Below are 21,826 nucleotides of genomic sequence, written 5' to 3'. Positions count from 1 at the left end.
ATTGCTCTACGCGTCCTGTTTCTCTAAACAGTCTTGAAGAAAACCCTACAGTTTCTTAGTAAGTCACAGGGAATGTGACCTGTAACTGGAACTTCATCAAGGGTACAGTGGGGAGCACCCAAGTAACAGTGATGATTTCATAACTGAAACAGGACCCAATATTAATTAATATTCACTATTGTAGCCCATTAAAATTCTCATTAGTTAAAACTAGGTAGGGGGGGGCATGGTGGCGCAGTGGGTTGGACCAGGTGTGGGTCTGGGGTTCGAGTCCCACTTGGGGTGCCTTGTGATGGACTGGCGTCCCGTCCTGGGTGTGTCCCCTCCCCCTCCAGCTCCAGAAGTGAGCAGATTGATGAGAGAAGATTCAAGTAATTCATCTGAAAGCCCCTTAACTGAGATTTTATGTACAGTCATGCACAGCAACTTTGCAATAAGAGTGACCGCAACAATACATGTAATAACCATGGGTGATCAAGCCAATACAGGTATTAAAGGCTGAAATTTTCATTCAAATAGCAAATTGTCATGCAAGAATAATGGAAACCGGGGTGATGGTGAATAGGATCCAATTACAGGTTTTGTTTATTAACAAGAAAAGCCAAGGAGCAACACAAAGAGCCATAGTCAGGGACAGGCGTGGATCAGGCGATGAGCGTTCAGGGTTTCTTGGGACAGACAAGGGACGTAAGAGGTAAAATGAAGCGAAGGTCAGTAGCCAGTAGATCGGGAACAGCGAAGAGGCAGGAATCGTTATGCACACAGGAGTCATGGTTGCTTGAGTGAGGCTCTGTGAGAAGGCATTGAATCCCGGTCCTTTTATCCCGTGTCACCTTGATGAGAGGCAGGTGTGGGCAAGGTGCGCGTGACACAAATTCAGGAGACTTAAGGGGGGTGGTTACATGATTCAGGCATAAATTGTGAGAGCAGGCCAGTCTTCCATGTTTCCTGTCCTAAAAAGCCCACGTTTTATTTATAGAAAGGTTATTATTAACCTTTGTCCTTATGTCAGATTTTTTTGATTTTGTATTTTTATCCATGCTGCAGGGTGTAATAATTTACCATAAATTAGGAATGCTTACTTTTGTCACACCCTGCAGACTTACCCATCAGGTGAAAGAGACCAGCCTGTGCTGAAATGGAAAGCGTACTACATTTTCCAAAAAAAAAAGAAATCACAATTTATTCATTTGTTTTTCAAGTATCATTTCTTCTTAGGCAGTAATGATATCATTGTTGCAGAACTTCAAGGACAGCCTGGGATCCTCTGAAGAGACTGCGGTGGTGTTGTCTTGCTGTCCGATACTGAGGTACAGTCCTATAGACAATAGGGCTGAAACAATCTGTAAAGTAAAGGTGGACATTGAACAAGAAATAAGTAGAGGCAGAGCATACAACTCCGTGACGACAACAAGAGAGGGAGGTCATTGCATTTGTCATGAAACCCAGGTCCAGTAGAGGTGCCACCCACACGCGTGCTGGTAAGAGTGCAAAAGGAATCAAAACGTACCATGACCACGAGAAAAGTAGAAGCAAATCCAAAAACTGCATTCACTCCAGAGGCCATATACTGGGAAATCGCAGGACCACAAGGCTGCGGACAGAAAGGCGTTACCCTCCTTATTATGCAAAAGACACAAAGTATTACAAATGTCTGTGCTCATTCTTATTGTCGTGTGTGTGTGTGTGTGTGTGTGTGTGTATACGGAACCAAATCTTTAAAAGAAGTTTGGGAAACGTATTTCACTTGCCAGCTGCTGCACCCTACTTTAAAACAGATGAACTTGTTTCACTACAACACAGAGACACTATTTAACATTTAGCTGATACATTCCTACAACGTTAAACTATCTAGAGTCACTCACCCTTTTATACAGCTGAGTCATTTTTACTGAACCAATTGAGGATAAGTACCTTATTCCAGGGTACTACTGTAGTAGGTGGGATTCAAACCTGCAACTTTTGCAGCTCTAACCACTATGCTTCCAGCTGCCCCACAACTTTTGCTATTCACGTTTAGCTGATTTTTTTTTCTCCCCACTTATGCAGGGGGGCAATTTCACTGGAACAGTTAAGGGTAAGTACCTTGCTCAAGGGTACTATAGCAGTTGGTGACATTCCAACCAACAACCTTCAGTTGCAAAGGCTCTAACCACTGCAAAATCAGTTGTAATTCTTAGTGCTCCTGTTGCTTTTCTCAGCAACAGAGACATAAAAAGATACATTTTTTAATAAAATTATAGGGACATAGATTTACAGTACTCCCACTTTTAATTTGAACCCTTTTCATGACTTTTCATGTTTTGACTAAATATGAAAAGGGGGAAATTGGCATCTTTAGAACAATTCTATTTCCGTACTTAGAAAGATTGATTTGTTTGAAAATGTGTCCAATTTTCTTCCAGTGTTTGCTGGTTGAACAAGAGATGTGACATGAACAGTCAAGTCACAGTTGCACCCAAGGAACAGTGACTAAGTCCTCCTTACCTCCTTGTACACCTGCACCTCCACGTATTTTTCCTGGAAACCATAGCTATATGTCTAAAAGAGATTTTAAAACAAATAATCTCAGCAGACAAGCAGACGCGGACACTGTGATTACAGTCTTAGGCTTGGGAATAGCGAGGAAGTTGAATTGACATACATTTTTATTTCAATAGTTTTTCAAAGCAAAGTAGTATTTTGTCAAAGAGAGACCTATTTATATTGGCATGAACAAGTTCTACAAGTTTTTGACTTGGCTCATTCAGCTCTATTTCTAGTACACTTTTCCTCCCCAAGAGTTTGGTTCTTATTTATGCAATGACACACTTACCTTTTTTTTCGTTTTCACAGTCTGACATATCGATTTAGCCAAATCGAGTGATGGGCACTTGCATGATTCCGGAATTTCATCTACCCAGTCTTGGTAACCGAAATACCCGCAACACTCAAACTTTTGTTAGTGGCCAAGAAGGAAAAAGATCAGAGAAAAACGTGAATTGTTTAGTGTCTGCATTTTAGAAATTTGGGTTATTTGTCTTATAGGAAATAATGAAAAACTTTATTAATGTAGAGAGAGCATCACTAATTTTCTCTCTTCTTGAACTAAACATTGTCATCAGTTCGTACCAAAAGCCACAAATATTTAAGACAAAATGCCAAAGTTATGTTTAAGCATTTTTGACTTTACAGTAAAAAGTATACTTAGGGTGCTGTATGCACAGTCTGGCACCACCGCCATCTGAATGCAGAAGTAGCCTGAACAAATGTTCTAGAGAACACACAGTATTGTATTGTAAAAGATATCAATATTTTTTTTTTTTCTGAACCGCTTGTCCCATATGGGGTCACGGGGAACCAGAGCCTACCCGGCAACACAGGGCGCAAGGCCAGAGTGGGAGGGGACACACCCAGGACAGGACACCAGTCCGTCGCAAGGCACCCCAAGCGGGACTCGAACCCCAGACCCACCAGAGAGCAGGACTGCGGTCCAACCCACTGCGCCACCGTGCCCCTGTGCCCCCAAGATATCAATATGAAAAAATAATTTAAAATAATAAAATACATTTTATATGAAATGATAAAGCACATGCGCAGATTTAGAGTCAAAATGCATCCCTCTGTGGGGGTAATGACTTATCTAAGGGGGTCTTAATGACAGGCATCGTGACATAAAATCAGAAATGTTTCTGAATACAAAAGGAAAAAGTTTTTACCCCTGTCTGAATTTTTCTAAAATTTTCTTGTATTTCATCAGGTGCAGAGTTTAGTGTTTTCATGCTTTTGAATTCAGCATCCAGCTGCTCATTTATCTGTAAATAAACATATGAAGAGGTGACAGACCAAATTAACTAAAATCTGCATTTTCATTTGCAGGTCTGTTAACTGAGTAGAAGGCACATTTGGAATTTCTAGAAAAAGTGAATGAGTGAACAAATCAAATTACTTAATGCGTACAATTATAATTATAGCAGGCAATCGATTTGACACATCACGTACCTTGCTTTTAAGGGATACCAGTTGTACTATAAAATACAAGATGTAAAGTATTTCACCAATCAAAATCCCAAAATACTAAAATGAAAAAGAAAGCATTCTTAGTTCTCTGTCCAGTTACATTTTTCAATGTGTGATTAGAAATACAATTTCAGGTTAATGAGGTTAATAAGACTCTCATTATACACATTAACATATATATTTACTTAGATGGCAGAATGTCAGAACTGAGAAATATATACTGTATAGAGTGGGTTTAAATTTTTGATATTTTAATATATCATTCAGCTGATTTTTTTCTATACTAAGGAAAATTTTCACAGTCACAACTTTGTGAAATTTTATTGCACAAGAGCTAAATGAAGAAAAAGAGAAAGGACACAAAAGAATTAAGTGGCCCCGACAGAAAGGCAGATTTCACTGCTGCAGAAATACAGTATATTTATTCCTGCTATAGTAAAGCATAGATGAACAGAAACCTAGATGAACAGATGTTCCACCTCCACATCATGGAACGTTTGCCAAGTAATGATCTGGGGAACTCTTACGATTCTCAAGGGTATCTTCTTCTCCTTGTATGCACCATAAATGCCAATAAGGCAGGCTCCCAGGGTAAGCGATCCAAAAACACAACACAGAGTTGCTCCCACAAAGGTATTTTTCTCAGACTGGGCACAAGTAAACAAATGGGAATCATCAAGTAAGCCTATAGGAAAACTTTGTTCTTGTCTGGCTGTTGTCATCCATCAGTTTAAAATGTTATTTTATTTAATAAACACATTTTGTTTAGTTGCTATTTTTATCTAACATATTGATATTTATATACCTATTTTTATTTATTTTTATCTACATTTGTCTCCAATATAGCATGAACATCTTTTTCATGGCAAGAAAACAGAATTGACCATTCTTGGGGCAGCAGAAATATCCTTCTAATAATATACATTGTTATTCATCCATTTAAGAGATGTTATCCCCATAACAATATCCAACACAAGGTGAAGAAATGTGCATTTCACAGCAAGTACTTTAGATAGTTATTTACTGTATGTAAAATGAATTGGGTAAAATGTGTGTCAAAGTATTTGAAAATGTTCTCCTGAGATAATAGAATCTCTTTTGGGTCTCACCTGTTCAACCTCCTTTTCGTGAGCATGTACAAGGGCCCCCAAACTAACGAGAATGGCTCCCAAAAGCTAAACAAGACAGAAAATTGCTTGTCTGTATAGGTAGTTATGAAGATTTAAAAAAAAAAAAAAACAATTTTCATTAGAAGTTTTTTTTGATGCCTTTATATTAATACTGCTTTTAGATTTTAAATATGTTTTAGTCATTCCAACATGATCACAGACCATGTCTTTCAATAGACATCTTGAAAAAGTAAAAATATGCTATCTCAAAACCAAACAAAAATACTTTTTTCTTTACATTTTTTTCTCAAATTGTAAATAAGAAATATTACTGACCCCCAGAATGGCACTGAAGCCAATGCTTAGTCGCCTGAGACATGTGTTCTCCTGTACCATTGTCCACGCAACTCAAGGGAATGAAGTTCTCATTCAAGAATAATGTGTATAATATCTGTGCTGCAACTCAACAGAGGCAGAATCTGACTCTGATCTGGTTTATAAAGCCCGTTTTGACAGGGTGGGGAGATGGGAAGGGTGAAGATAGCAGATTTCCTGTTTCTGAAGTGAAACTGTGCTGGCACTATACTATTAAGCTGTCGTTTGTACAAATCTCTGCAAATGGTGCTCACCCTGAACTGATACTGTAAAAATTACCAAAGGTTTGTCTTTACCTTACTTTTCTTGTCACGAACAGGGGCGGGAGACAGGAGGTTGGGGTTTGGACCCAAGTGCGGGTACGTTTATTCTGGGGCAGTCATGGGATAAGGCAGAGAATGGAGGTCAGGGGCAGACGTGGGTCTTCCGAGGCGCAGACGTCATTATCCAGGACAAATCAGATCTCAGTAACCAAGGGAAAAAGCAGGGGTCAGAAACAAGGAAAAGAAATGGCACTAGAGGGAATATGGAACTGGCAGTAGATTACTGAATTACAAGCCAGGCAGGTCAGCGTTGTAAGATTCCACAACCCAGTGTGCTGACGGTGCTCCTTTTATACCTAGTCCTGCTGATCAGAGGCAGGTATGGTCGATTGCCGATGAGGGCATGGCGTGACATTTCTATTGTCCGAGAGTAAAAGACACCATAATTACCTTCCCACTGACTTTGAACAAATGTCAGGCTTGTGGTAAAGTTCACATGGTAGAAAATACCATTGAATATTTATTGAACATACATATTCTATGTATATATACTTCATAGTGTTTGTTATTCCAGTATTTGCCAAATGTAACAATCAAAATGTTGACAGGCCTGTCGATTACTGTCACTTCAGCTTTACTTTCATGCAGGAGTACATTACTAGTGTGGTTTTCTCTGTGGAAAGAGGAGTTCACAGGCTGCACTGAATTTAAGTTATTAATACCGCAAGCACTTTGACCGCAAGGCAGTAAAATTCTAAGAAACTGACGTGCAAGATATTTCCGATACTCTTATTTCCTGTATCAGGAAGTTGTGTAGTTTGTATAAAGACTGCATTTAATAACATTTATGCACCAATGATTACAGGAAAAAAATGAACTTGCTTTCTATAGTTCACATAATGTTAATATATTAGCACATTCTAATGGGCTGATGAGTAAGTAAATAGCCCATTAACTTGACTTTATGGTTTTTATTTATAATGATTTAATATTGTAATGTCTTTATTTCACTGTGACCTTGATTAGAACAAATGAGTGAGTGAGTGAGTGAGTGAGTGAGTGAGTGAGTGAATGATTGAGATTTACTGATGTTGTGCTGTTTTATTGTTGCAGTTTGGTCATTCTGACTTCAACACATTTTTGTAGTTGTACTTTTTCGCAGTTTTTTGCAGAGGAAGTTGAATACTTTCACCTGGCTTCAGACTGGAGGTGTCATAAAACATCCTGACCTTTACAGATACTGAGCCCTGGCCTTATAACTGTATAACCTTTTATAACTTATTTCCCAGCCATTATAATTATTGTTCTGATCTGTTCTCTTCATACGGTAGCAAGTGCCCTATGCATTTTTCTTCTGTTCTTTGTTTCTTTGCTTGATATAATAATCCACAGGGCTTTCTGTTATTTGCTGCCAAAATTCCTGGTTTACTGTCAAAATTGTTGATAGGCCTAAGATTTTCTGCTACCAAAGTGATATTGAAAATCTTTTACTAATGAAATTGTCAGCTGGCCATGCATGGAGATGAGAAACATCTATGCGACTTAGACCAAAGCAATGGAAAATGCCTCTTGCGACATGGGAAATCACCAAACTGATAGGGAATAAGCTGGAGAAAGGAAGTACTAGATATATTAGATATCTCTATCTCCACAGACACTATTGGCTCTAGTACCAGACTTTTTAATTGGGGATGGGCTTCCTGCTTCTCTGGTGTTGCCCCATGTGACAGACTCAGGCAAATGTGGGGGCACTCACAAGCTCATGGATGAGTGTTGCACAGCTGGAGTTTGTCTCAGTGGATGAGAGGCTCATTCACTGTAAATGCAGCTGCACACTGGGGAAAGATTCAACACCAAACAGCTGTACAGTGTATCAAGCCTTTTAGAGATAGTGGATGGAGTGCCAGAAAGTATACCATCTTCAGATTTCATAGTCTATCTAGGAGTTCAGTGCAGGTTTGGGTAATGATATGGAAACCTGGAGGGCTGTAATGTTAAAAAATAGGTTGCTTGATCTGAACTCAAGTGGGGAGTTGTTAGACTTCTGTGTGGGTCACAGATTGGCCATAGCAAACATTGTGTCTGAGCACATAGCTGATACACTGTGTTCAGACACAACATTTCCCATGGACAGTACACTATCGGTACCAGTATGCCTTATATTAAAGGATGGTGAATGACTTCATGGAGGAGTGTGGTGGCACAGTGGGTTTGGTCAGGTGCTGCTCTCTAGTGGGTCTGGAGTTCAAGTCCCACTTGGGGTGCCCTGTGACAGACTGGTGTCCTGTCCTGGGTGTGTCCTCTCCCCCTGAAGCCTTGCGCCCTGTGTTGCTGGATTAGACTCCAGCTTGCTGCAACCCCACTTGGGACAAGCGGTTTCAGTCAGTCAGTGTCTCATCTCTGGACATGTGTTGAAGCTTGGTGCTGAGCTGTCAACCCATTACCACCTTTCAGCTTTGTACCACTGAAAAGAGCAGAGAAGTCCAAGGGAATAGTATCCTAGGAAAATCTGCTGGAAATCATGGTTCATAGATGTGTTTAAACTCCCATCTGCACAAATGTTACTGCTGCATTTGGAAGGTAGTCAGAAACATGGAGTTTGAACAGCTGTTGTTCAAGACAACTCTTAGGATACTGATTCAACGGGCTGTGGTTGGAAGATAGTTTGGCCCTGTCATAATAGTGGAGAAAGAACCCATTGGTGGACTGTGAAAAAAGCTGTCAGGTTAAAGAAAGATGCCTACCAAACATTATTAACATAAAGGACTCAAGACTGGTAGAAAGCTGCCGACAGGTGAAAAAAGGCTATTACAACAGCAGTTACAGAAGCAAAATCCTGGATGTGGCACGAGTTTGGTGAGGCTCTGGAAAGTGACTGTAGCACGCCGGGGCGGTTGGAAGAGGGGGCAGAGTCAGGGACGGGCCAGCAGCAGCTGGGACTGATCACAACCTCTATTTCTTTCCCCAGACCCGCTAGTGAACGAGAGAGAGAGACGGAGGAGCCGCTGAGACAGAACGACCCGAGACGACCACAGCCACGACACCGACCCCGATCGCAACCCCACGCTCGAAGCCCCCTTACGGTCTACCCGTTCCTCTTTTGTCTTATTCCCCGCACGACCCTGAATAAACACCCCTCTCTAAGACAAAATTCTTACCTGTCCCGGCGCATCCTTTACAGTGACCTTTGTGTATCATCAGAAAAATTCCAGCAAACCATCTGGCAATATGGTAGTGGAAAGCAGAATATAATCTAGATGTCACAAATCTGTTTGCATCAGGGCTTGACCAGAATGTAATCTTCAGCATGTACTGTATCACACACACACACACTTGTCGAAGCAGCTTGTCCCAAGCCGGGTCACGGCGAGTCGGAGCCCAACCCAGAGGCATGGGGCACAGGGCTGGAAGGGGAGGGGACACACCCAGGACAGGACGCCAGTTTGTCACAGTGCACCCCAAGTGGGACTCAAACCCCAGACCCACCAGAGAGCAGGACCCGGCCAAGCCCGCTGCACCACCACACCCCCTGGGTTGCACTGTATTAGTTCTCAGCTAAATGTAACACCATCAGGATGATGGCAAGCACCTCTAAAGCAGAGGTGATGGTTCTCACCAGGAATAAGGTAGGATTTTCACTCCATCCTGAAGGGTAGCTGTCCCATGTGGAGGGGTTTAAGTGCTTCAGGGTCATCCTCTTGAGTGACGGCACAAGGAATTGTGAGATCAACCAAAAGCTTAGTGCGACAGCTGCAGTATTGTAAATATTATACAGAAGTGTGATGGTGAAGCAGGACTTCAATGACTGGAAAGGAGTGTTACAATTAATCTCTCAGCCTACATCACCATCATGTTCTACAGTTATGTGCTGTCAGTCGACCGTCTTACAAGGTGGTACGGATCACAGACAGTGACGGGGTGTGGAGTTTCAAGGCCAGGGAGGCCATTAATGTATAATCACTGCCCCTACCAGGTCAAAAAAAGAGCCAGTAATGGTTATTTGGACTTCTAGTTAGAACGCCTCCTGCAGGAGGACTAGCTGGAATATTCTACTGAGAGGAGGCCCCAGGACAGACTTGGAATATGATAGAGAGAATTCTCCAGGCTGCCTGGGGAAAACTTACTGACATCCGTGGAGGAGTGGGAGACTGCATAAAGAGCTCTTCCGGTTTAATTGTTACCACCATGACCCTCACCAAATAAATAAATACATAAAGATTTTCAAAATTTTTGGATGGATGTATACACTGAGCCATAGACCTGAGACAATAATACTGCCATTTACTGAGTCACAACTGTAACAAGATCTGAATGCAGAATGAAACAGCAATGCATTACATTATATTACATTTATTAATTTAGCAGACGCTTTTCTCCAAAGCAACGGACATCTCATAGAAAATGCAAATTATGCATTACCTTAGGAGAAATGATACAATACAGCAATAATATGATGACAATATAATTCGTCTTCTTCTTCATTTAACTGACACGTGTTCAGATTGACTTCCAATGTTGCGCAATCATCTTTACACTAATTTACTTATTGATACAGCATGGTTATCAGCTAAGGGTACTGTGATGAAGGGCACTAGAGCAGAGGTGGGATTCAAAATGGGAACCAAGGCAGCATTTGCGCAATGATGAACATGACCAGTTCACAATTCTTACATCATTTCATTTTTTTCCACAGCACAAATAAATGAAATGACAACACCTTTACATTGATTATCACTGTCCACAACATACAAGAGACCAGAATAGCAAATAGACAGATACAGAGCTTGTTTCTTCAGTCAGCCTCCTTGCACCTGGACATTGGATTTCAGATGCATTTACAGTTGCACCTTTATGTATCCACTGTGAAATCCAAAGCAAAATCTTTGCATTGCTGCAGAAAGACATATCAAGCTGTGGCTGTCTCTGTCCTGCCAACTTGGCAATAGAGAATCATGGCAAAGGTCATTCCCAAAATCTGAAACACACAATTTAATTAATTGATTGGATTAGTGTTCTATTTATGTTTTACCTCTACAAAAGCAAGTGAACATTTAAAGGTCAACACTTGTACATTTACAAGTAAAAAACACAAGGTCTACTTTTTTGGCAGTAGTTTTTGTAGTGTGCCATGTGTAAGACTAAGCAGGTGCTCCATATTTTTTTGCAGATTCAAGTTAGAGCAAATACATTTATATTTATAGATATTTATGCAAAGACATCTCAGAAGATTTAAATCATGCCAGATATAATTTCTAAATCTAAGCCAGTGTGAACTCCTTAAAACATTAAAAGTATTAGAAATTTCAAGTCTTGTTTTAACAAACAGCTGCAAGAATTACATATTGAGATTAAATCTTTCTATTTTTACAAAGTGATTTCTTTTATTGAAAATAAATCTTGCAAGTTAGTCATTTAAATAAATTTATACATGTATAATTTCACTGTAAGTAACAGATATTGCAATGTTTGGTTTCTGAGAAGTTGGGTGAAGAAAGTTTTTTGTCTGTTTTCAATGTTTATGTTTGCTTTTCGGAGGGTGTAAATATGAAATTACGGGAGAGAAGTATTAGACCAAACCCCTAGCCATCACAAGCTGTTAATCATGCACAACTCATATCAACACCCGCTAACATCCATGCACCACATATTCGCTTTTCTGTCAACCCACCACCCCACCGCCACCTCTTTTTTTGTTCCACAGTGTCCTAAATAGAGGTATTCGACATCCTCGCTTGACTGTAGGTGTGAACCCTCCAGCGGCCTCTAAACCCAAATGGAAACTACACCAACATCCTCTACAACGTATAGCCAGTTTAATACGTCTAACTCCTGAAGTAATTTTCATTCATTATTAAATATTTCTTTTGCTAATTTAATGTTGGTATACATGTGAAAACATCTTAATTTTTTCAGATTTATAAATTCTATGTAAGAAAACAATATCAATTTTTCATTACATTTATAAACATTTATCTTGGACAACAGATTTAGCTTAAAAGCTTTAATTTAGCTTCAGTCTGTGGGAAAACATATTAAAAGCTTTTAAAAGGTATACATAAATTTTTGCCCCGTGAAAAACATTCTTACCATCAGGACCGCGAGAGCAAAAGGAACTCCTAGAATTACTGTGAGATGTTGTTCTATGAAGGTTTCCAGCAACTCAGTGCAAGGCTGGAGGGAATAAATACAAACGTTAGTCTTGGGCCTCGGTGCAAACCTCATCACTGGTAGCACCTGATCAAGCACACGGGGACACATATGCAAAAGCAGTAAATAAGGATTGGGGACATGACTATTTAACTCTCTCATTTTGCAGAAATACAGCACGAGCGAGCTGAGAGCCGCACCTTATTTCAAGGGGATGAGTGAAAATGACACAATGTTGGATATTTGTTGTAATAGACTAGGGGACTAAATCAAGTACCATACAAAATAACTGTAGGATAAAACCGTGAAGTGTCACAGTTGAGGGTGGGTGTAGAGACATTTAAGGGAGATGAGATGTCCTCCAGAGAGCTGTACAGTGCTTGTGACCATGACTAGCACCGAAAACATGGAGCTCTAGTCTCCAGTAGTTTTTAACACTTCTTAGGTCAATAATTTGAATGAATGAATGAATGAATGAGCTTTTATTGCCAAGTATGTTTACACATGAAAGGAATTCGTCTTGGTGACAGAAACTTCCACAGCACAGACAGAATGACAGTGACAAGACACAGATAATAAAAGTAGAGTGGGCTAATAAAAGATAAAAAAAAAAAAAAATATATATATATATATATATATATATATATATATATATATAAAAAAAAATTCCCCACTCGCCCCCTTTTTGCGGGCGGTCTTACTCCTTCAAGCTCGGGTCCTCTACTTGAAGGTTCTGCGCAGTATCTTAGCTGTTCCTAGGACCATGCTCTTCTGGACAGAGATCTTGGATGTTGTTCCCGGGATCTGCTGGAGCCACTCTCCCAGCTTAGGGGTCACAGCCCCAAGTGTTCCAATTACCACAGGGACCACTGTTGCCTTCACCTTCCACATCTTTTCTAGCTTCTCTCTCAGTCCTTGGTATTTCTCAAGCTTCTCATGTTTTTTCTTTCTGATGTTGTCATCGCTTGGGATGGCGACATCTATCACTACAGCTTTCTTCCTCTGTTTGTCCACCACTACTATGTCCGAGGTGGGGGTGCGGTGGCGCAGTGGGTTGGACCACAGTCCTGCTCTCCGATGGGTCTGGGGTTCGAGTCCTGCTTGGGGTGCCTTGTGATGGACTGGTGTCCCATCCTGGGTGTGTCCCCTCCCCCTCTGGCCTTACGCCCTGTGTTACCGGGTAGGCTCTGGTTCCCTGCGACCCCGTATGGGACAAGTGGTTCTGAAAGTGTGTGTGTGTGTGTGTGTACTATGTCTGATTGGTTAGGCATTACCAGTTTGTCAGTCTGGATCTGGAAGTCCCACAGGATCTTAGCTTGGTCATTTTTGACCACCCTTGGGGGTGTATCCCACTTTGATCCTGGGACTTCCAGCCCATACTCGGCACAGATGTTCCTGTACACTATGCCGGACAGTTGGTTATGGCGTTCCATGTATGCCTTGCCTGCTAGCATCTTACACCCTGCTCTTATGTGCTGGATTGTCTCAGGGGCATCTTTGCACAGCCTGCACCTGGGGTCTTGCCTGGTGTGGTAGACCCCGGCCTCTATTGATCTTGTACTTAGAGCTTGTTGCTGTGCTGCTATGATTAGTGCCTCTGTGCTGTCTTTCAGTCCAGCTTTGTCCAGCCACTGGTATGATTTTTCGATATCAGTCACTTCTTCAATCTGCCGGTGGTACATACCAGTAGGGGTTTGTCCTTCCATGATGGTTCCTGTTCTTCCTCGTCCTCCTTCTCGGGTTTCTGCTGCCTGAGGTATTCACTAAGCATCTCATCAGTCAGGGCCATCTTCCTGATGTAGTCAAGGATCTTTGTTGTTTCATCCTGGATAGTGGCTCTGACGCTCACTAGTCCTCGGCCTCCTTCTTTCCGCTTAGCGTACAGCCTCAGGGTGCTGGATTTGGGGTGAAACCCTCCATGCATTGTCAAGAGCTTCCTTGTCTTGATGTCAGTGGCTTATATCTCCTCTTTTGGCTAGCTTATTATGCCAGCGGGGTATCTGATGACCGGCAGGGCGTAGGTGTTGATAGCCCGGACCTTGTTCTTTCCATTCAGCTGACTTCTCAGGACTTGCCTTACTCTCTGCAGGTATTTGGCGGTTGCTGCTTTCCTTGTGGCCTCTTCATGATTCCCATGCGCCTGCGGGATTCCAAGGTACTTGTAGCTGTCCTTAACATCTGCTATATTGCCTTCTGGTAGTACAATCCCCTCAGTTCTGACTACCTTCCCTCTCTTTGTTACCATCCGACTACACTTATCCAATCCAAATGACATTCCGATGTCATTGCTGTAAATCCTGGTGGTGTGCATCAGGGAATCGATGTCTCGTTCACTCTTGGCATGCAGCTTGATGTGATCCATGTAGAGGAGGTGACTGATGTTTACTCCATTCCGTAGTCAGTATCCATAGCCAGTCTTGGTGATGATCTGGCTGAGGGGATTCAGGCCTATGCAGAACAGCAGTGGGGACAACGCATCTCCTTGGTAGATGCCGCTCTTGATGGTGACTTGCACAATTTGCTTGGAGTTTGCCTCTAGGGTTGTTTTCCACTGCCCCATTGAGTTCCTGATGAAGGCTCTTAGTGTCCTGTTGATCTTGTACAGTTCTAAGCATTCCAGGATCCATGAGTGAGGCATCGAGTCATAGGCTTTCTTGTAGTCAATCCAGACAGTGCACAGGTTGCTCTGTCTGGTCTTGCAGTCTCGACTGACTGTTCTGTCTACCAGTAGCTGGTGTTTTGCTCCTCTGGTGTTTCTACCAATTCCTTTCTGGGCCCCACTCATGTACTGAGCCATATGCCTGTTCATCATAGCCACTATGATACCTGAGAGCAGCTTCCATGTTGTGCAGAGGCATCTCAAGGATCACTGTTGCTGTGTTGTACATCAGCTGGTTGGTCTCAGTGATGGTCACAGTAGGGATTGTTCATAGTGCTGCATTCACATCTTCTAGTAGACTTTCAGTAGGTACTTCACTTGGTCTTGGTAATCAGCCACAGGGGCTCCAAGTGTCCTTCTTAGCCATGATCTTATCTCTTAGGTCAGCTGCTCTTGCATTCAGCTTACAAGGGCTCATTGTTCTTGGGGTTTGGTACCCAATCTCAGAGTGTGGGGATGATGATATCTCCCCCCTGACCTGTTGTCCTGGCTCCCCCTTGCCATAACATTTGTGTTGTACCTCATCAATCTCTAGTTGTGACAGCTGTTGTTTCTTGCAGATGTTGTAACACTGAGCTACTAGTTGATTAGGCGTTAGTCTTGATGTTGGGTTTCGAAGTATCCATAGGTCCCACATCCTCTTCATGTAACCCCTTTCACCAGGGTTACTTGTGTAGTAGCATTCCAGCAGTTCCCTATTCTCATCTCTTGTCCATGCATGCCTTGTTCTAGTTCCAGTAGCCCACTTATCACCAGTATGTCTTGGTTCCCCAACATCTGGCGCAGACCTTGTTAATCCAGGCGACGCCTGAGCCGGCATGACTCTCTTTGTTTGTTTCGCTTTCATATCCGAGGTAGGCAGAACCAAGCGTAAGGAGGTCTTGCCTAAGGACCCCCTACTGGAGGTAGGCCATGACTGGGATTCAAACCCCAGCTTTCCCAGGTGAAAGGTGGCGATCTAATCACTACACTATCCACCCACTCCATATATATATATATATATATATATATATATATATATATATAAATAAATAAGGGGGTGCGGTGGCGCAGTGGGTTGGACCACAGTCCTGCTGTCCGGTGGGTCTGGGGTTCAAGTCCCGCTTGGGGTGCCTTGCGACGGACTGGCGTCCCGTCCTGGGTGTGTTCCCTCCCCCTCTGGCCTTACGCCCCTGTGTTCCCGGGTAGGCTCCGGTTCCCCGTGACCCCGTATGGGACAAGCGGTTCTGAAAATGTGTGTGTGTGTGTGTGTATATATATATATATGTATAGAGTATAAAGTACAAAATAGACATTATACGTTTGTACAGGTCGGGGGGTGGGTTGGACCGGGTCCTGCTCTCCGGTGGGTCTGGGGTTCAAATCCCGCTTGGGGTGCCTTGCGGCGGACTGGTGTCCCGTCCTGGGTGTGTCCCCTCCCCCTCCAGCCTTGCGCCCTGTGTTGCCAGGTTGGGCTCTGGCTCCCCGTGACCCCGAATGGGACAAGCGGTTCAGAAAATGTGTGTGTGTGTGGTTTGTACAGGTATGTTATATACAATGCAAGTGAAAGTAAATAAGAGATATGATGTGAAATATAAATAGCATTGCATTTATAGACTGACATTTACTTATTTCACAGACCACATTTATTCATTTAGCCAAAGCTGTTCTCCAAAGCAGGAGGGGGGGGGAGCGCAGTGGCGCAGTGGGCTGGATCACAGTCCTGCTCTCCGGTGGGTCTGGGGTTCGAGTCCCACTTGGGGTGCCTTGTGACAGACTGGTGTCCTGTCCTGGGTGTGTCCCCTCCAGCCTTATGCCCTGTGTTGCCGGGTTAGGCTCTGGTTCCCCGCAACCCCCTATGGGACAAGTGGTTCTGAAAATGTGTGTGTGTGTGTGTGTTCTCCAAAGCAACTTACAGTGTTAAGCCACAGTATGGACACAGAGGCCCTCACCGTTTTGTAAAGCTCTCGCTCGCCGAACATCTCACACGGGGCCGACTTGTCCTTGCAGTCGCAGGAAGCAGGTACCACGGTGCCCCAGTCTGTGGGGCCTTTGACCAGCCCACAACATTTGCCCTACTTTCAACAACACAAAGGCTTAAAGGGTGGCAGCTTGCATTCTAACCACAGCAAAATCACCTTCTTCCTCTGAATTACTGCACCAATACTTCACCTCTTCACATGTCAAGTTTGAATACTAAGCTACTTACAATCATTTCTCCATTCATACAGCTGGCTAATTTTTACTAGAGTAATTCAGGGTGAACACCTTGATCAAGGGTACTACAACAGGAGAGGGGAATCAAACTCAGCCTTTTAATTAAGCAGTAGCAGTTACAACCACTATGCTACACGTTGCCCTGTATATACATATATATCTACAGGCACGAGAAAATTCTGCATGTGTGTTGTGATAAAACAGTAAATGGATAAAATAATAAATGTGATTTCCAGTGCATGGTGTGTCCTTCGTTGCCTGGCACCCAGTACTTTGGATGTGGATGTAGCCACTAATCACTGTGATCCAGCACTGGACAATCAAGTTTAGATAGTCAACAAATAAATGAATGCATAATACATGTTAGCAAGTTTTATTTGCAAGTATGGAGGTATGGTGTAATCTGGGATGGTTTAAGTTTGTGGAGATGGAGTGTTTTAGAGCATGTGATGGTACAGTATGTATGGAGGTGTAATGTTTAAGTGGAGTGGTTGAGCTTGGGGAATTGTTACATTTGCTGAGGGTGAAGGGCATCTAACATGGGGGGGTCTGGGATGCCAGACTGCACTGTTGAGCCTTCCTGAGGTGTTGTGGGCCTTATTCAATGAACACCGATGACGGGAGGTGCTCACTTGAGAACCTCAATAAAATAGGCATGTTGGCTCCCTGTGGTTGATATGGTGGTTTGGGGAGTCATGTAGATGTATGATGGTAATGTCGGACGTTTTTTCTCTCTGGCTTCACAGTGAAGTCGGTTGGATTGGATCCTTGTGTACAGCCATTGTAATATACGCATTGTCTTGCGTATCTTGAATGTAGAGTAAACAGTGTGTGACTTTGACCATCTTTAGTCATTCACTTTTGTTTCTCAGGTGACTAAAGGGCTGTTTTCTCTTCGACATGCCCAGCTCACTTCAAACCTAATCGGCAATCCCACCTGCTTCTCTAAGGCTTGCACCATCGTCCAGACTTCTTCAGTCGCATTGCTCAAAGGCGACAGCTCCGTCATTTTCTTCATAATCAACTGTTTGGACTGAAAAGTGAACGCACCATTTAGGACAGTGGAGGAGGAGCAGCATAGGAGAGAGGACATAACTAGGTAAATAAACAGAGATCTCCTCTGACCTTCTCCTTCAATAGGACGACCAGGATGCCGGAGGCCAGCAGGAAAACAAAGACGAGGAGTAGACCAGAGAAGAACTGAAACACAGTGGCACCGAGGGAAACTTCTGAGTGACTTCTGTTCTTGAACACTTAAATCACACTGTGTGCTAAACAAACACAGAAGCCAAGGAGTGCAGGTTCTCATGAGCTAGGTCGGACATTCGGGAAGTACAGACTTTCAGTTGTTTTGTTGCTTTAAAACCACAACCTCTGAGCAAAAAACACATCCTGTGAATGTAAAGAAAAGCATGTCCTGAGAATCAAGGTGAGAAGATGTTGTACTCTGTGGTCGGAAACCATGATACTCTTACCAGAAGGAGCATACATTTGCTCTCACGAATGGCACCACAACAACCAAGGAAACCAAAGATCATTGTTATCACTCCGATAGCAAGCAGAAGGTCTGCTGTTGGACTTGTAATTTCGCCAGTCTGCAACAACGAGAGTGTGGAGAAATTATATTTCTTTATCTCTTTCAATTCCTCAACAGTCCACTTTTATTTCTGATATGCAATCCAGTGTACACAAATACCATGTCATGAACTTTAGGTTAGTAAAGCATAAAGCAGGCTATTACCAGATCTCTGTCGTTGCTTACTTTGATGTATATTGATACACCAAGTATAATACATCCACAGATCTGCAAGGAACAGACCACATTTAGGTGAAGGAAAAAAACACCATTTCCATGATGTAGCAGTAAAATGTCGCCAAAACACAAAAACCTCTGCTGCAATTACATATTAATAATTCTCCCTGAGAGATTTTAAAAAAAACCTTTTTAAAAGATACAATCAAACCAGCAATTACAGTCCTTGTGGTCTGGCCCTGTGGTTTCAGAGACAGTCCAAGTTACACTGACAATTATAGTCAAACATGAACACTGCCCTCTTATTCACATTCTTCAGTCTTAACCAGAAATACCTGTTTTTTTTCAGCAGCTCTCTCTCTTCAAGTTATGTGCAACAAGTTGATCGTTCTTTAGTATTTAGAAGTCCTGTTATGTGTTGATGAAATACGTTGTAAGTTGTCATTTAGCGTGAATTTTTTAAAACTTCCCATCAAATACTCGTACTCAATAATATCTGAAAATTCTTTAGTAATTTTTCAAAAGTAATTTTTCAAGACCTATTGGACTCATTCTGTCCACCGTGCATCTTACTGGGCCACTATTCACAGTTATGCTCATGACTTGATAATAAAGATGTTTTTATTTTCAGATGATTCTGTCATGGTTCTGAGCAGGAAGAGAGGCACCGGATCCAGTTGCAGGTGCACTGTTTATTATAGCGTGTAGCCAGACAAAGGGCAGGCTTAAAGAGTAGTAAAAAAACAGGCAGGAGGTCACCGATGAGCAAAGGTTTTACTGGGGAGAAGCAGAAATTGAGGTCCAGGAACAAAAGCTGCAGGTCAGGAAACTGGGGAAACATTGGAAGGCGTACAGGGAAACAGGGAAATGGGATAAATCTCGGAATATCGCTCGCTATCGTGGAGGCTGCGGTCTGCTCAGATGAGGTTGCGGGATTCAGGGTGTTTGGGGCAGCCTTTTTATGCCCTGTCTCCCAGACCTGCCGCAGGTGCTTATGCTTGGGACGAGTACATGGGCGTGACAGGTACACTAATTTCAAATTCACTACTGTTTTCTTGCATTCCATCTTTCTTTAAACCACAAATCACTTGTGCATTAAACACTTGAATGAAAATAATGAAAATGTGCAGTCTCTCTCATATGACACAATAGGTGTGCAATGACAAATTCCATATGTTGCTTTAGAGGAAATTGTGTGTGAAGTAGAGACGCACAAGTAGTGCAGGTGTGAAAATGAGTGAAGTCCAAGTTGTACTGGTTACACCAAGCAGGTAAGTAGAGTCAGGTGTCTAAATCGTAACCATTTAATAATAACTTTTAACATTTAGATTTTAAAAGTTTAATATTTTATACAAGAATAATGACCATCCCAATAGGGTTCACATACTTTCAAGCAGCACTGTATGAGCCAATATCTTTTAAACTGGAATTCTAGAGTGGATGTGTCTCATCTACATGGGAATCAAATCGCTCAGATGGTTCTGGGCCCACACCTGTTTCAGCTGCCATGGCAACAGCTGTTGCTGGGACCTTGCCTCTGAAACTGATGCAATTACCATTGATCTCTCTGTGGATATGCGTAATGCATTTTTCAAATGAGATGGTTTCAGCAGCGCATCAGTACATGGGCGTAGTTGGCCGCGCCACCCATGTTGCCTTGCAGTAGTGATGATTTACAATGTAGCTTTTAAATGACCTTTTTCTCAAACACGTCATTTGGATCCTTTCAATATTTAAGGACCAATTTCTTAACTCCGCATCGCATGTTTCAAGTCATAAAGTAAAAGTTAATGTATTAAAAAATATTCTGCTAAACAACTCCAAGACTGTGAAATAATGGTCAGTTGTGAGGCTCTCATGTCTTTGGAATGATTCATAAAAATAAACATTAGTCATGGAGACGTCTCTAAATGAAACTGCCGAAAGAGAATATGTTTTCTTTCCATGCAGAAATGAAGGGCACTCACCCCGCTGAGGAAATTGAAGAAGAAGAGAGAGTACTTGATGCAATTTTTGACAGCCATGTGTGCTGTTGGGGAGAACTGCTCAGTCCGTTACTTCCCAGACCTCTCAGCCCGTAGTGCACGGAGTGTGCTCCTCCTTCCATGGGAGAGTGATCTCACCGTCCCTCCTCTGCTTCCCACACCAGTGGGTGTGGTCCCAGGAGGAGCCCATAGAATCCCCATCATTCTCAACCTATTAGACAAATGGTTAAAAATTATAAATCTCGCCTTGACTGCTTGCCATACTAAACGCACCTACTCGAATGATGAACCTCGGTGCAGCATGTGGTAGGGAACAAACTAGGTTTGCTTGAGACTTTCATGTCTGCAGCTATGTCTCCTTCTCTTAATGTAATGCATAAATTGTACTTTTGCTGAGATGTACGTCGTTTTGGACAAAAGCGTCTGCCAAATGAATAAATGTAAATGTAAATGTAAATGGTACCTTTTCCCCCTTTGCTCTCCTCACCCCTAAGTCTGTATTCCTTTGCTACTGCACATACTGAAGCTTCCTGGGTTAAGGAAAGCATGTAGATTTTATAATTTTGGTTAAGAAAAAAAATAATCACCTTTTGTAAATTTTCACATTGGGACTTTCTGTGAAACTGTGTTATTCTGATCTGATCCTTTTTATTTTTGTGACAAAAATATTATTGTAACCATGCCAAAGTTTATTTGAATATTGTGTTGTTTTCTCTTTTTACAGGTTTATTTATTTATATAAAAATGTTACATAACAGAAGAACAACACAAACACATGATTTAACTATAATAAAAACAGATTATTATAAGTAGAAAGGGGTGCGGTGGTGCAGTGGGTTTGGCCTGTGCCTGCTCTCTGGTGGGTCTGGGGTTTGAGTCCTGCTAGGGGTGCCCTGCAACAGACTGGTGTCCCATCCTGGGTGTGTGTCCCTCCCTCCCTCCAGCCTTGCATCCTGTGTTGCCAGGTTAGGCTCAGGATTGCTGCAAGTAACTGGGCAGGTCTGTGAGTTCACCAGGGAGTGTTTTAAGTGGAGAACACTTTTCCAGCAGCAGACCTGGTGGCAAGAGATGCTGGTCATTTTTCCCATTTTTTTTCGACTGAAAATTCTTAATGGTTCTATTATGCCAAGCACAGAGGTGAAGGAGTAGAGGTACACACACACACACACACACACACACACACACACACACACACACACACACACACACACACACACACACACACACACACACACATTTTCAGAACCGCTTGTCCCTTACGGGGTCACGGAGCCTACCCGGCAACACAGGGCATAAGGCCAGAGGGGGAAAGGGACACACCCAGGACGGGACGCCAGTCC

The 21,826-nt window shown here is 42.5% G+C and overlaps 2 protein-coding genes across 2 annotated transcripts; both read right to left on the bottom strand.

Moving 5' to 3' along the window:
- Window positions 1-562: 562 nt before the first annotated feature.
- On the bottom strand, window positions 563-5,586 carry LOC108936349 (leukocyte antigen CD37-like). Its single transcript, XM_018755682.2, has 8 exons — window positions 5,445-5,586; window positions 4,527-5,174; window positions 3,982-4,056; window positions 3,699-3,794; window positions 2,816-2,935; window positions 2,488-2,541; window positions 1,511-1,594; window positions 563-1,343 (listed from the first exon to the last, which is right to left on the bottom strand). Exons 2-8 carry the CDS (start codon window positions 4,719-4,721, stop codon window positions 1,215-1,217), a joined length of 753 nt encoding a protein of 250 aa, XP_018611198.2. The 5' UTR covers window positions 4,722-5,174; window positions 5,445-5,586; the 3' UTR covers window positions 563-1,214.
- A 5,058-nt stretch (window positions 5,587-10,644) lies between these two features.
- On the bottom strand, window positions 10,645-20,553 carry LOC108936482 (tetraspanin-8-like). The gene is made up of 8 exons (XM_018755851.1): window positions 20,469-20,553; window positions 18,490-18,552; window positions 18,224-18,343; window positions 17,874-17,948; window positions 17,686-17,781; window positions 16,484-16,606; window positions 11,834-11,917; window positions 10,645-10,721 (listed from the first exon to the last, which is right to left on the bottom strand). The coding sequence occupies exons 1-8, from the start codon at window positions 20,523-20,525 to the stop codon at window positions 10,653-10,655; spliced, it is 687 nt and encodes a 228-aa protein (XP_018611367.1). The 5' UTR covers window positions 20,526-20,553; the 3' UTR covers window positions 10,645-10,652.
- Window positions 20,554-21,826: the final 1,273 nt, after the last annotated feature.

Source organism: Scleropages formosus, chromosome 24, assembly GCF_900964775.1.
Source record: "Scleropages formosus chromosome 24, fSclFor1.1, whole genome shotgun sequence".
NCBI lineage: Eukaryota > Metazoa > Chordata > Actinopteri > Osteoglossiformes > Osteoglossidae > Scleropages > Scleropages formosus.
The sequence above is the reverse complement of the archived record's forward strand: the minus strand, read 5'-3'. Positions and strand labels throughout refer to the sequence as shown.

What these genes read in the sequence shown, in the direction of transcription:
- LOC108936349 (XM_018755682.2), bottom strand. Translation starts at nt 4,721, where the DNA reads ATGACAACAGCCAGACAAGAACAAAGTTTTCCTATAGGCTTACTTGAT. An exon ending in TGGTATCCCTTAAAAGCAAG is followed by an intron (nt 3,795 to 3,981) that starts GTACGTGATGTG and finishes GTTTATTTACAG; the next exon opens with ATAAATGAGCAGCTGGATGC. An exon ending in AGGTGCAGGTGTACAAGGAG is followed by an intron (nt 1,595 to 2,487) that starts GTAAGGAGGACT and finishes TTCTGTCCGCAG; the next exon opens with CCTTGTGGTCCTGCGATTTC.
- LOC108936482 (XM_018755851.1), bottom strand. Translation starts at nt 20,525, where the DNA reads ATGGCTGTCAAAAATTGCATCAAGTACTCTCTCTTCTTCTTCAATTTC. An exon ending in TCGTCCTATTGAAGGAGAAG is followed by an intron (nt 17,782 to 17,873) that starts GTCAGAGGAGAT and finishes TTCACTTTTCAG; the next exon opens with TCCAAACAGTTGATTATGAA. An exon ending in TGCAAGCCTTAGAGAAGCAG is followed by an intron (nt 16,607 to 17,685) that starts GTGGGATTGCCG and finishes TGTTGAAAGTAG; the next exon opens with GGCAAATGTTGTGGGCTGGT.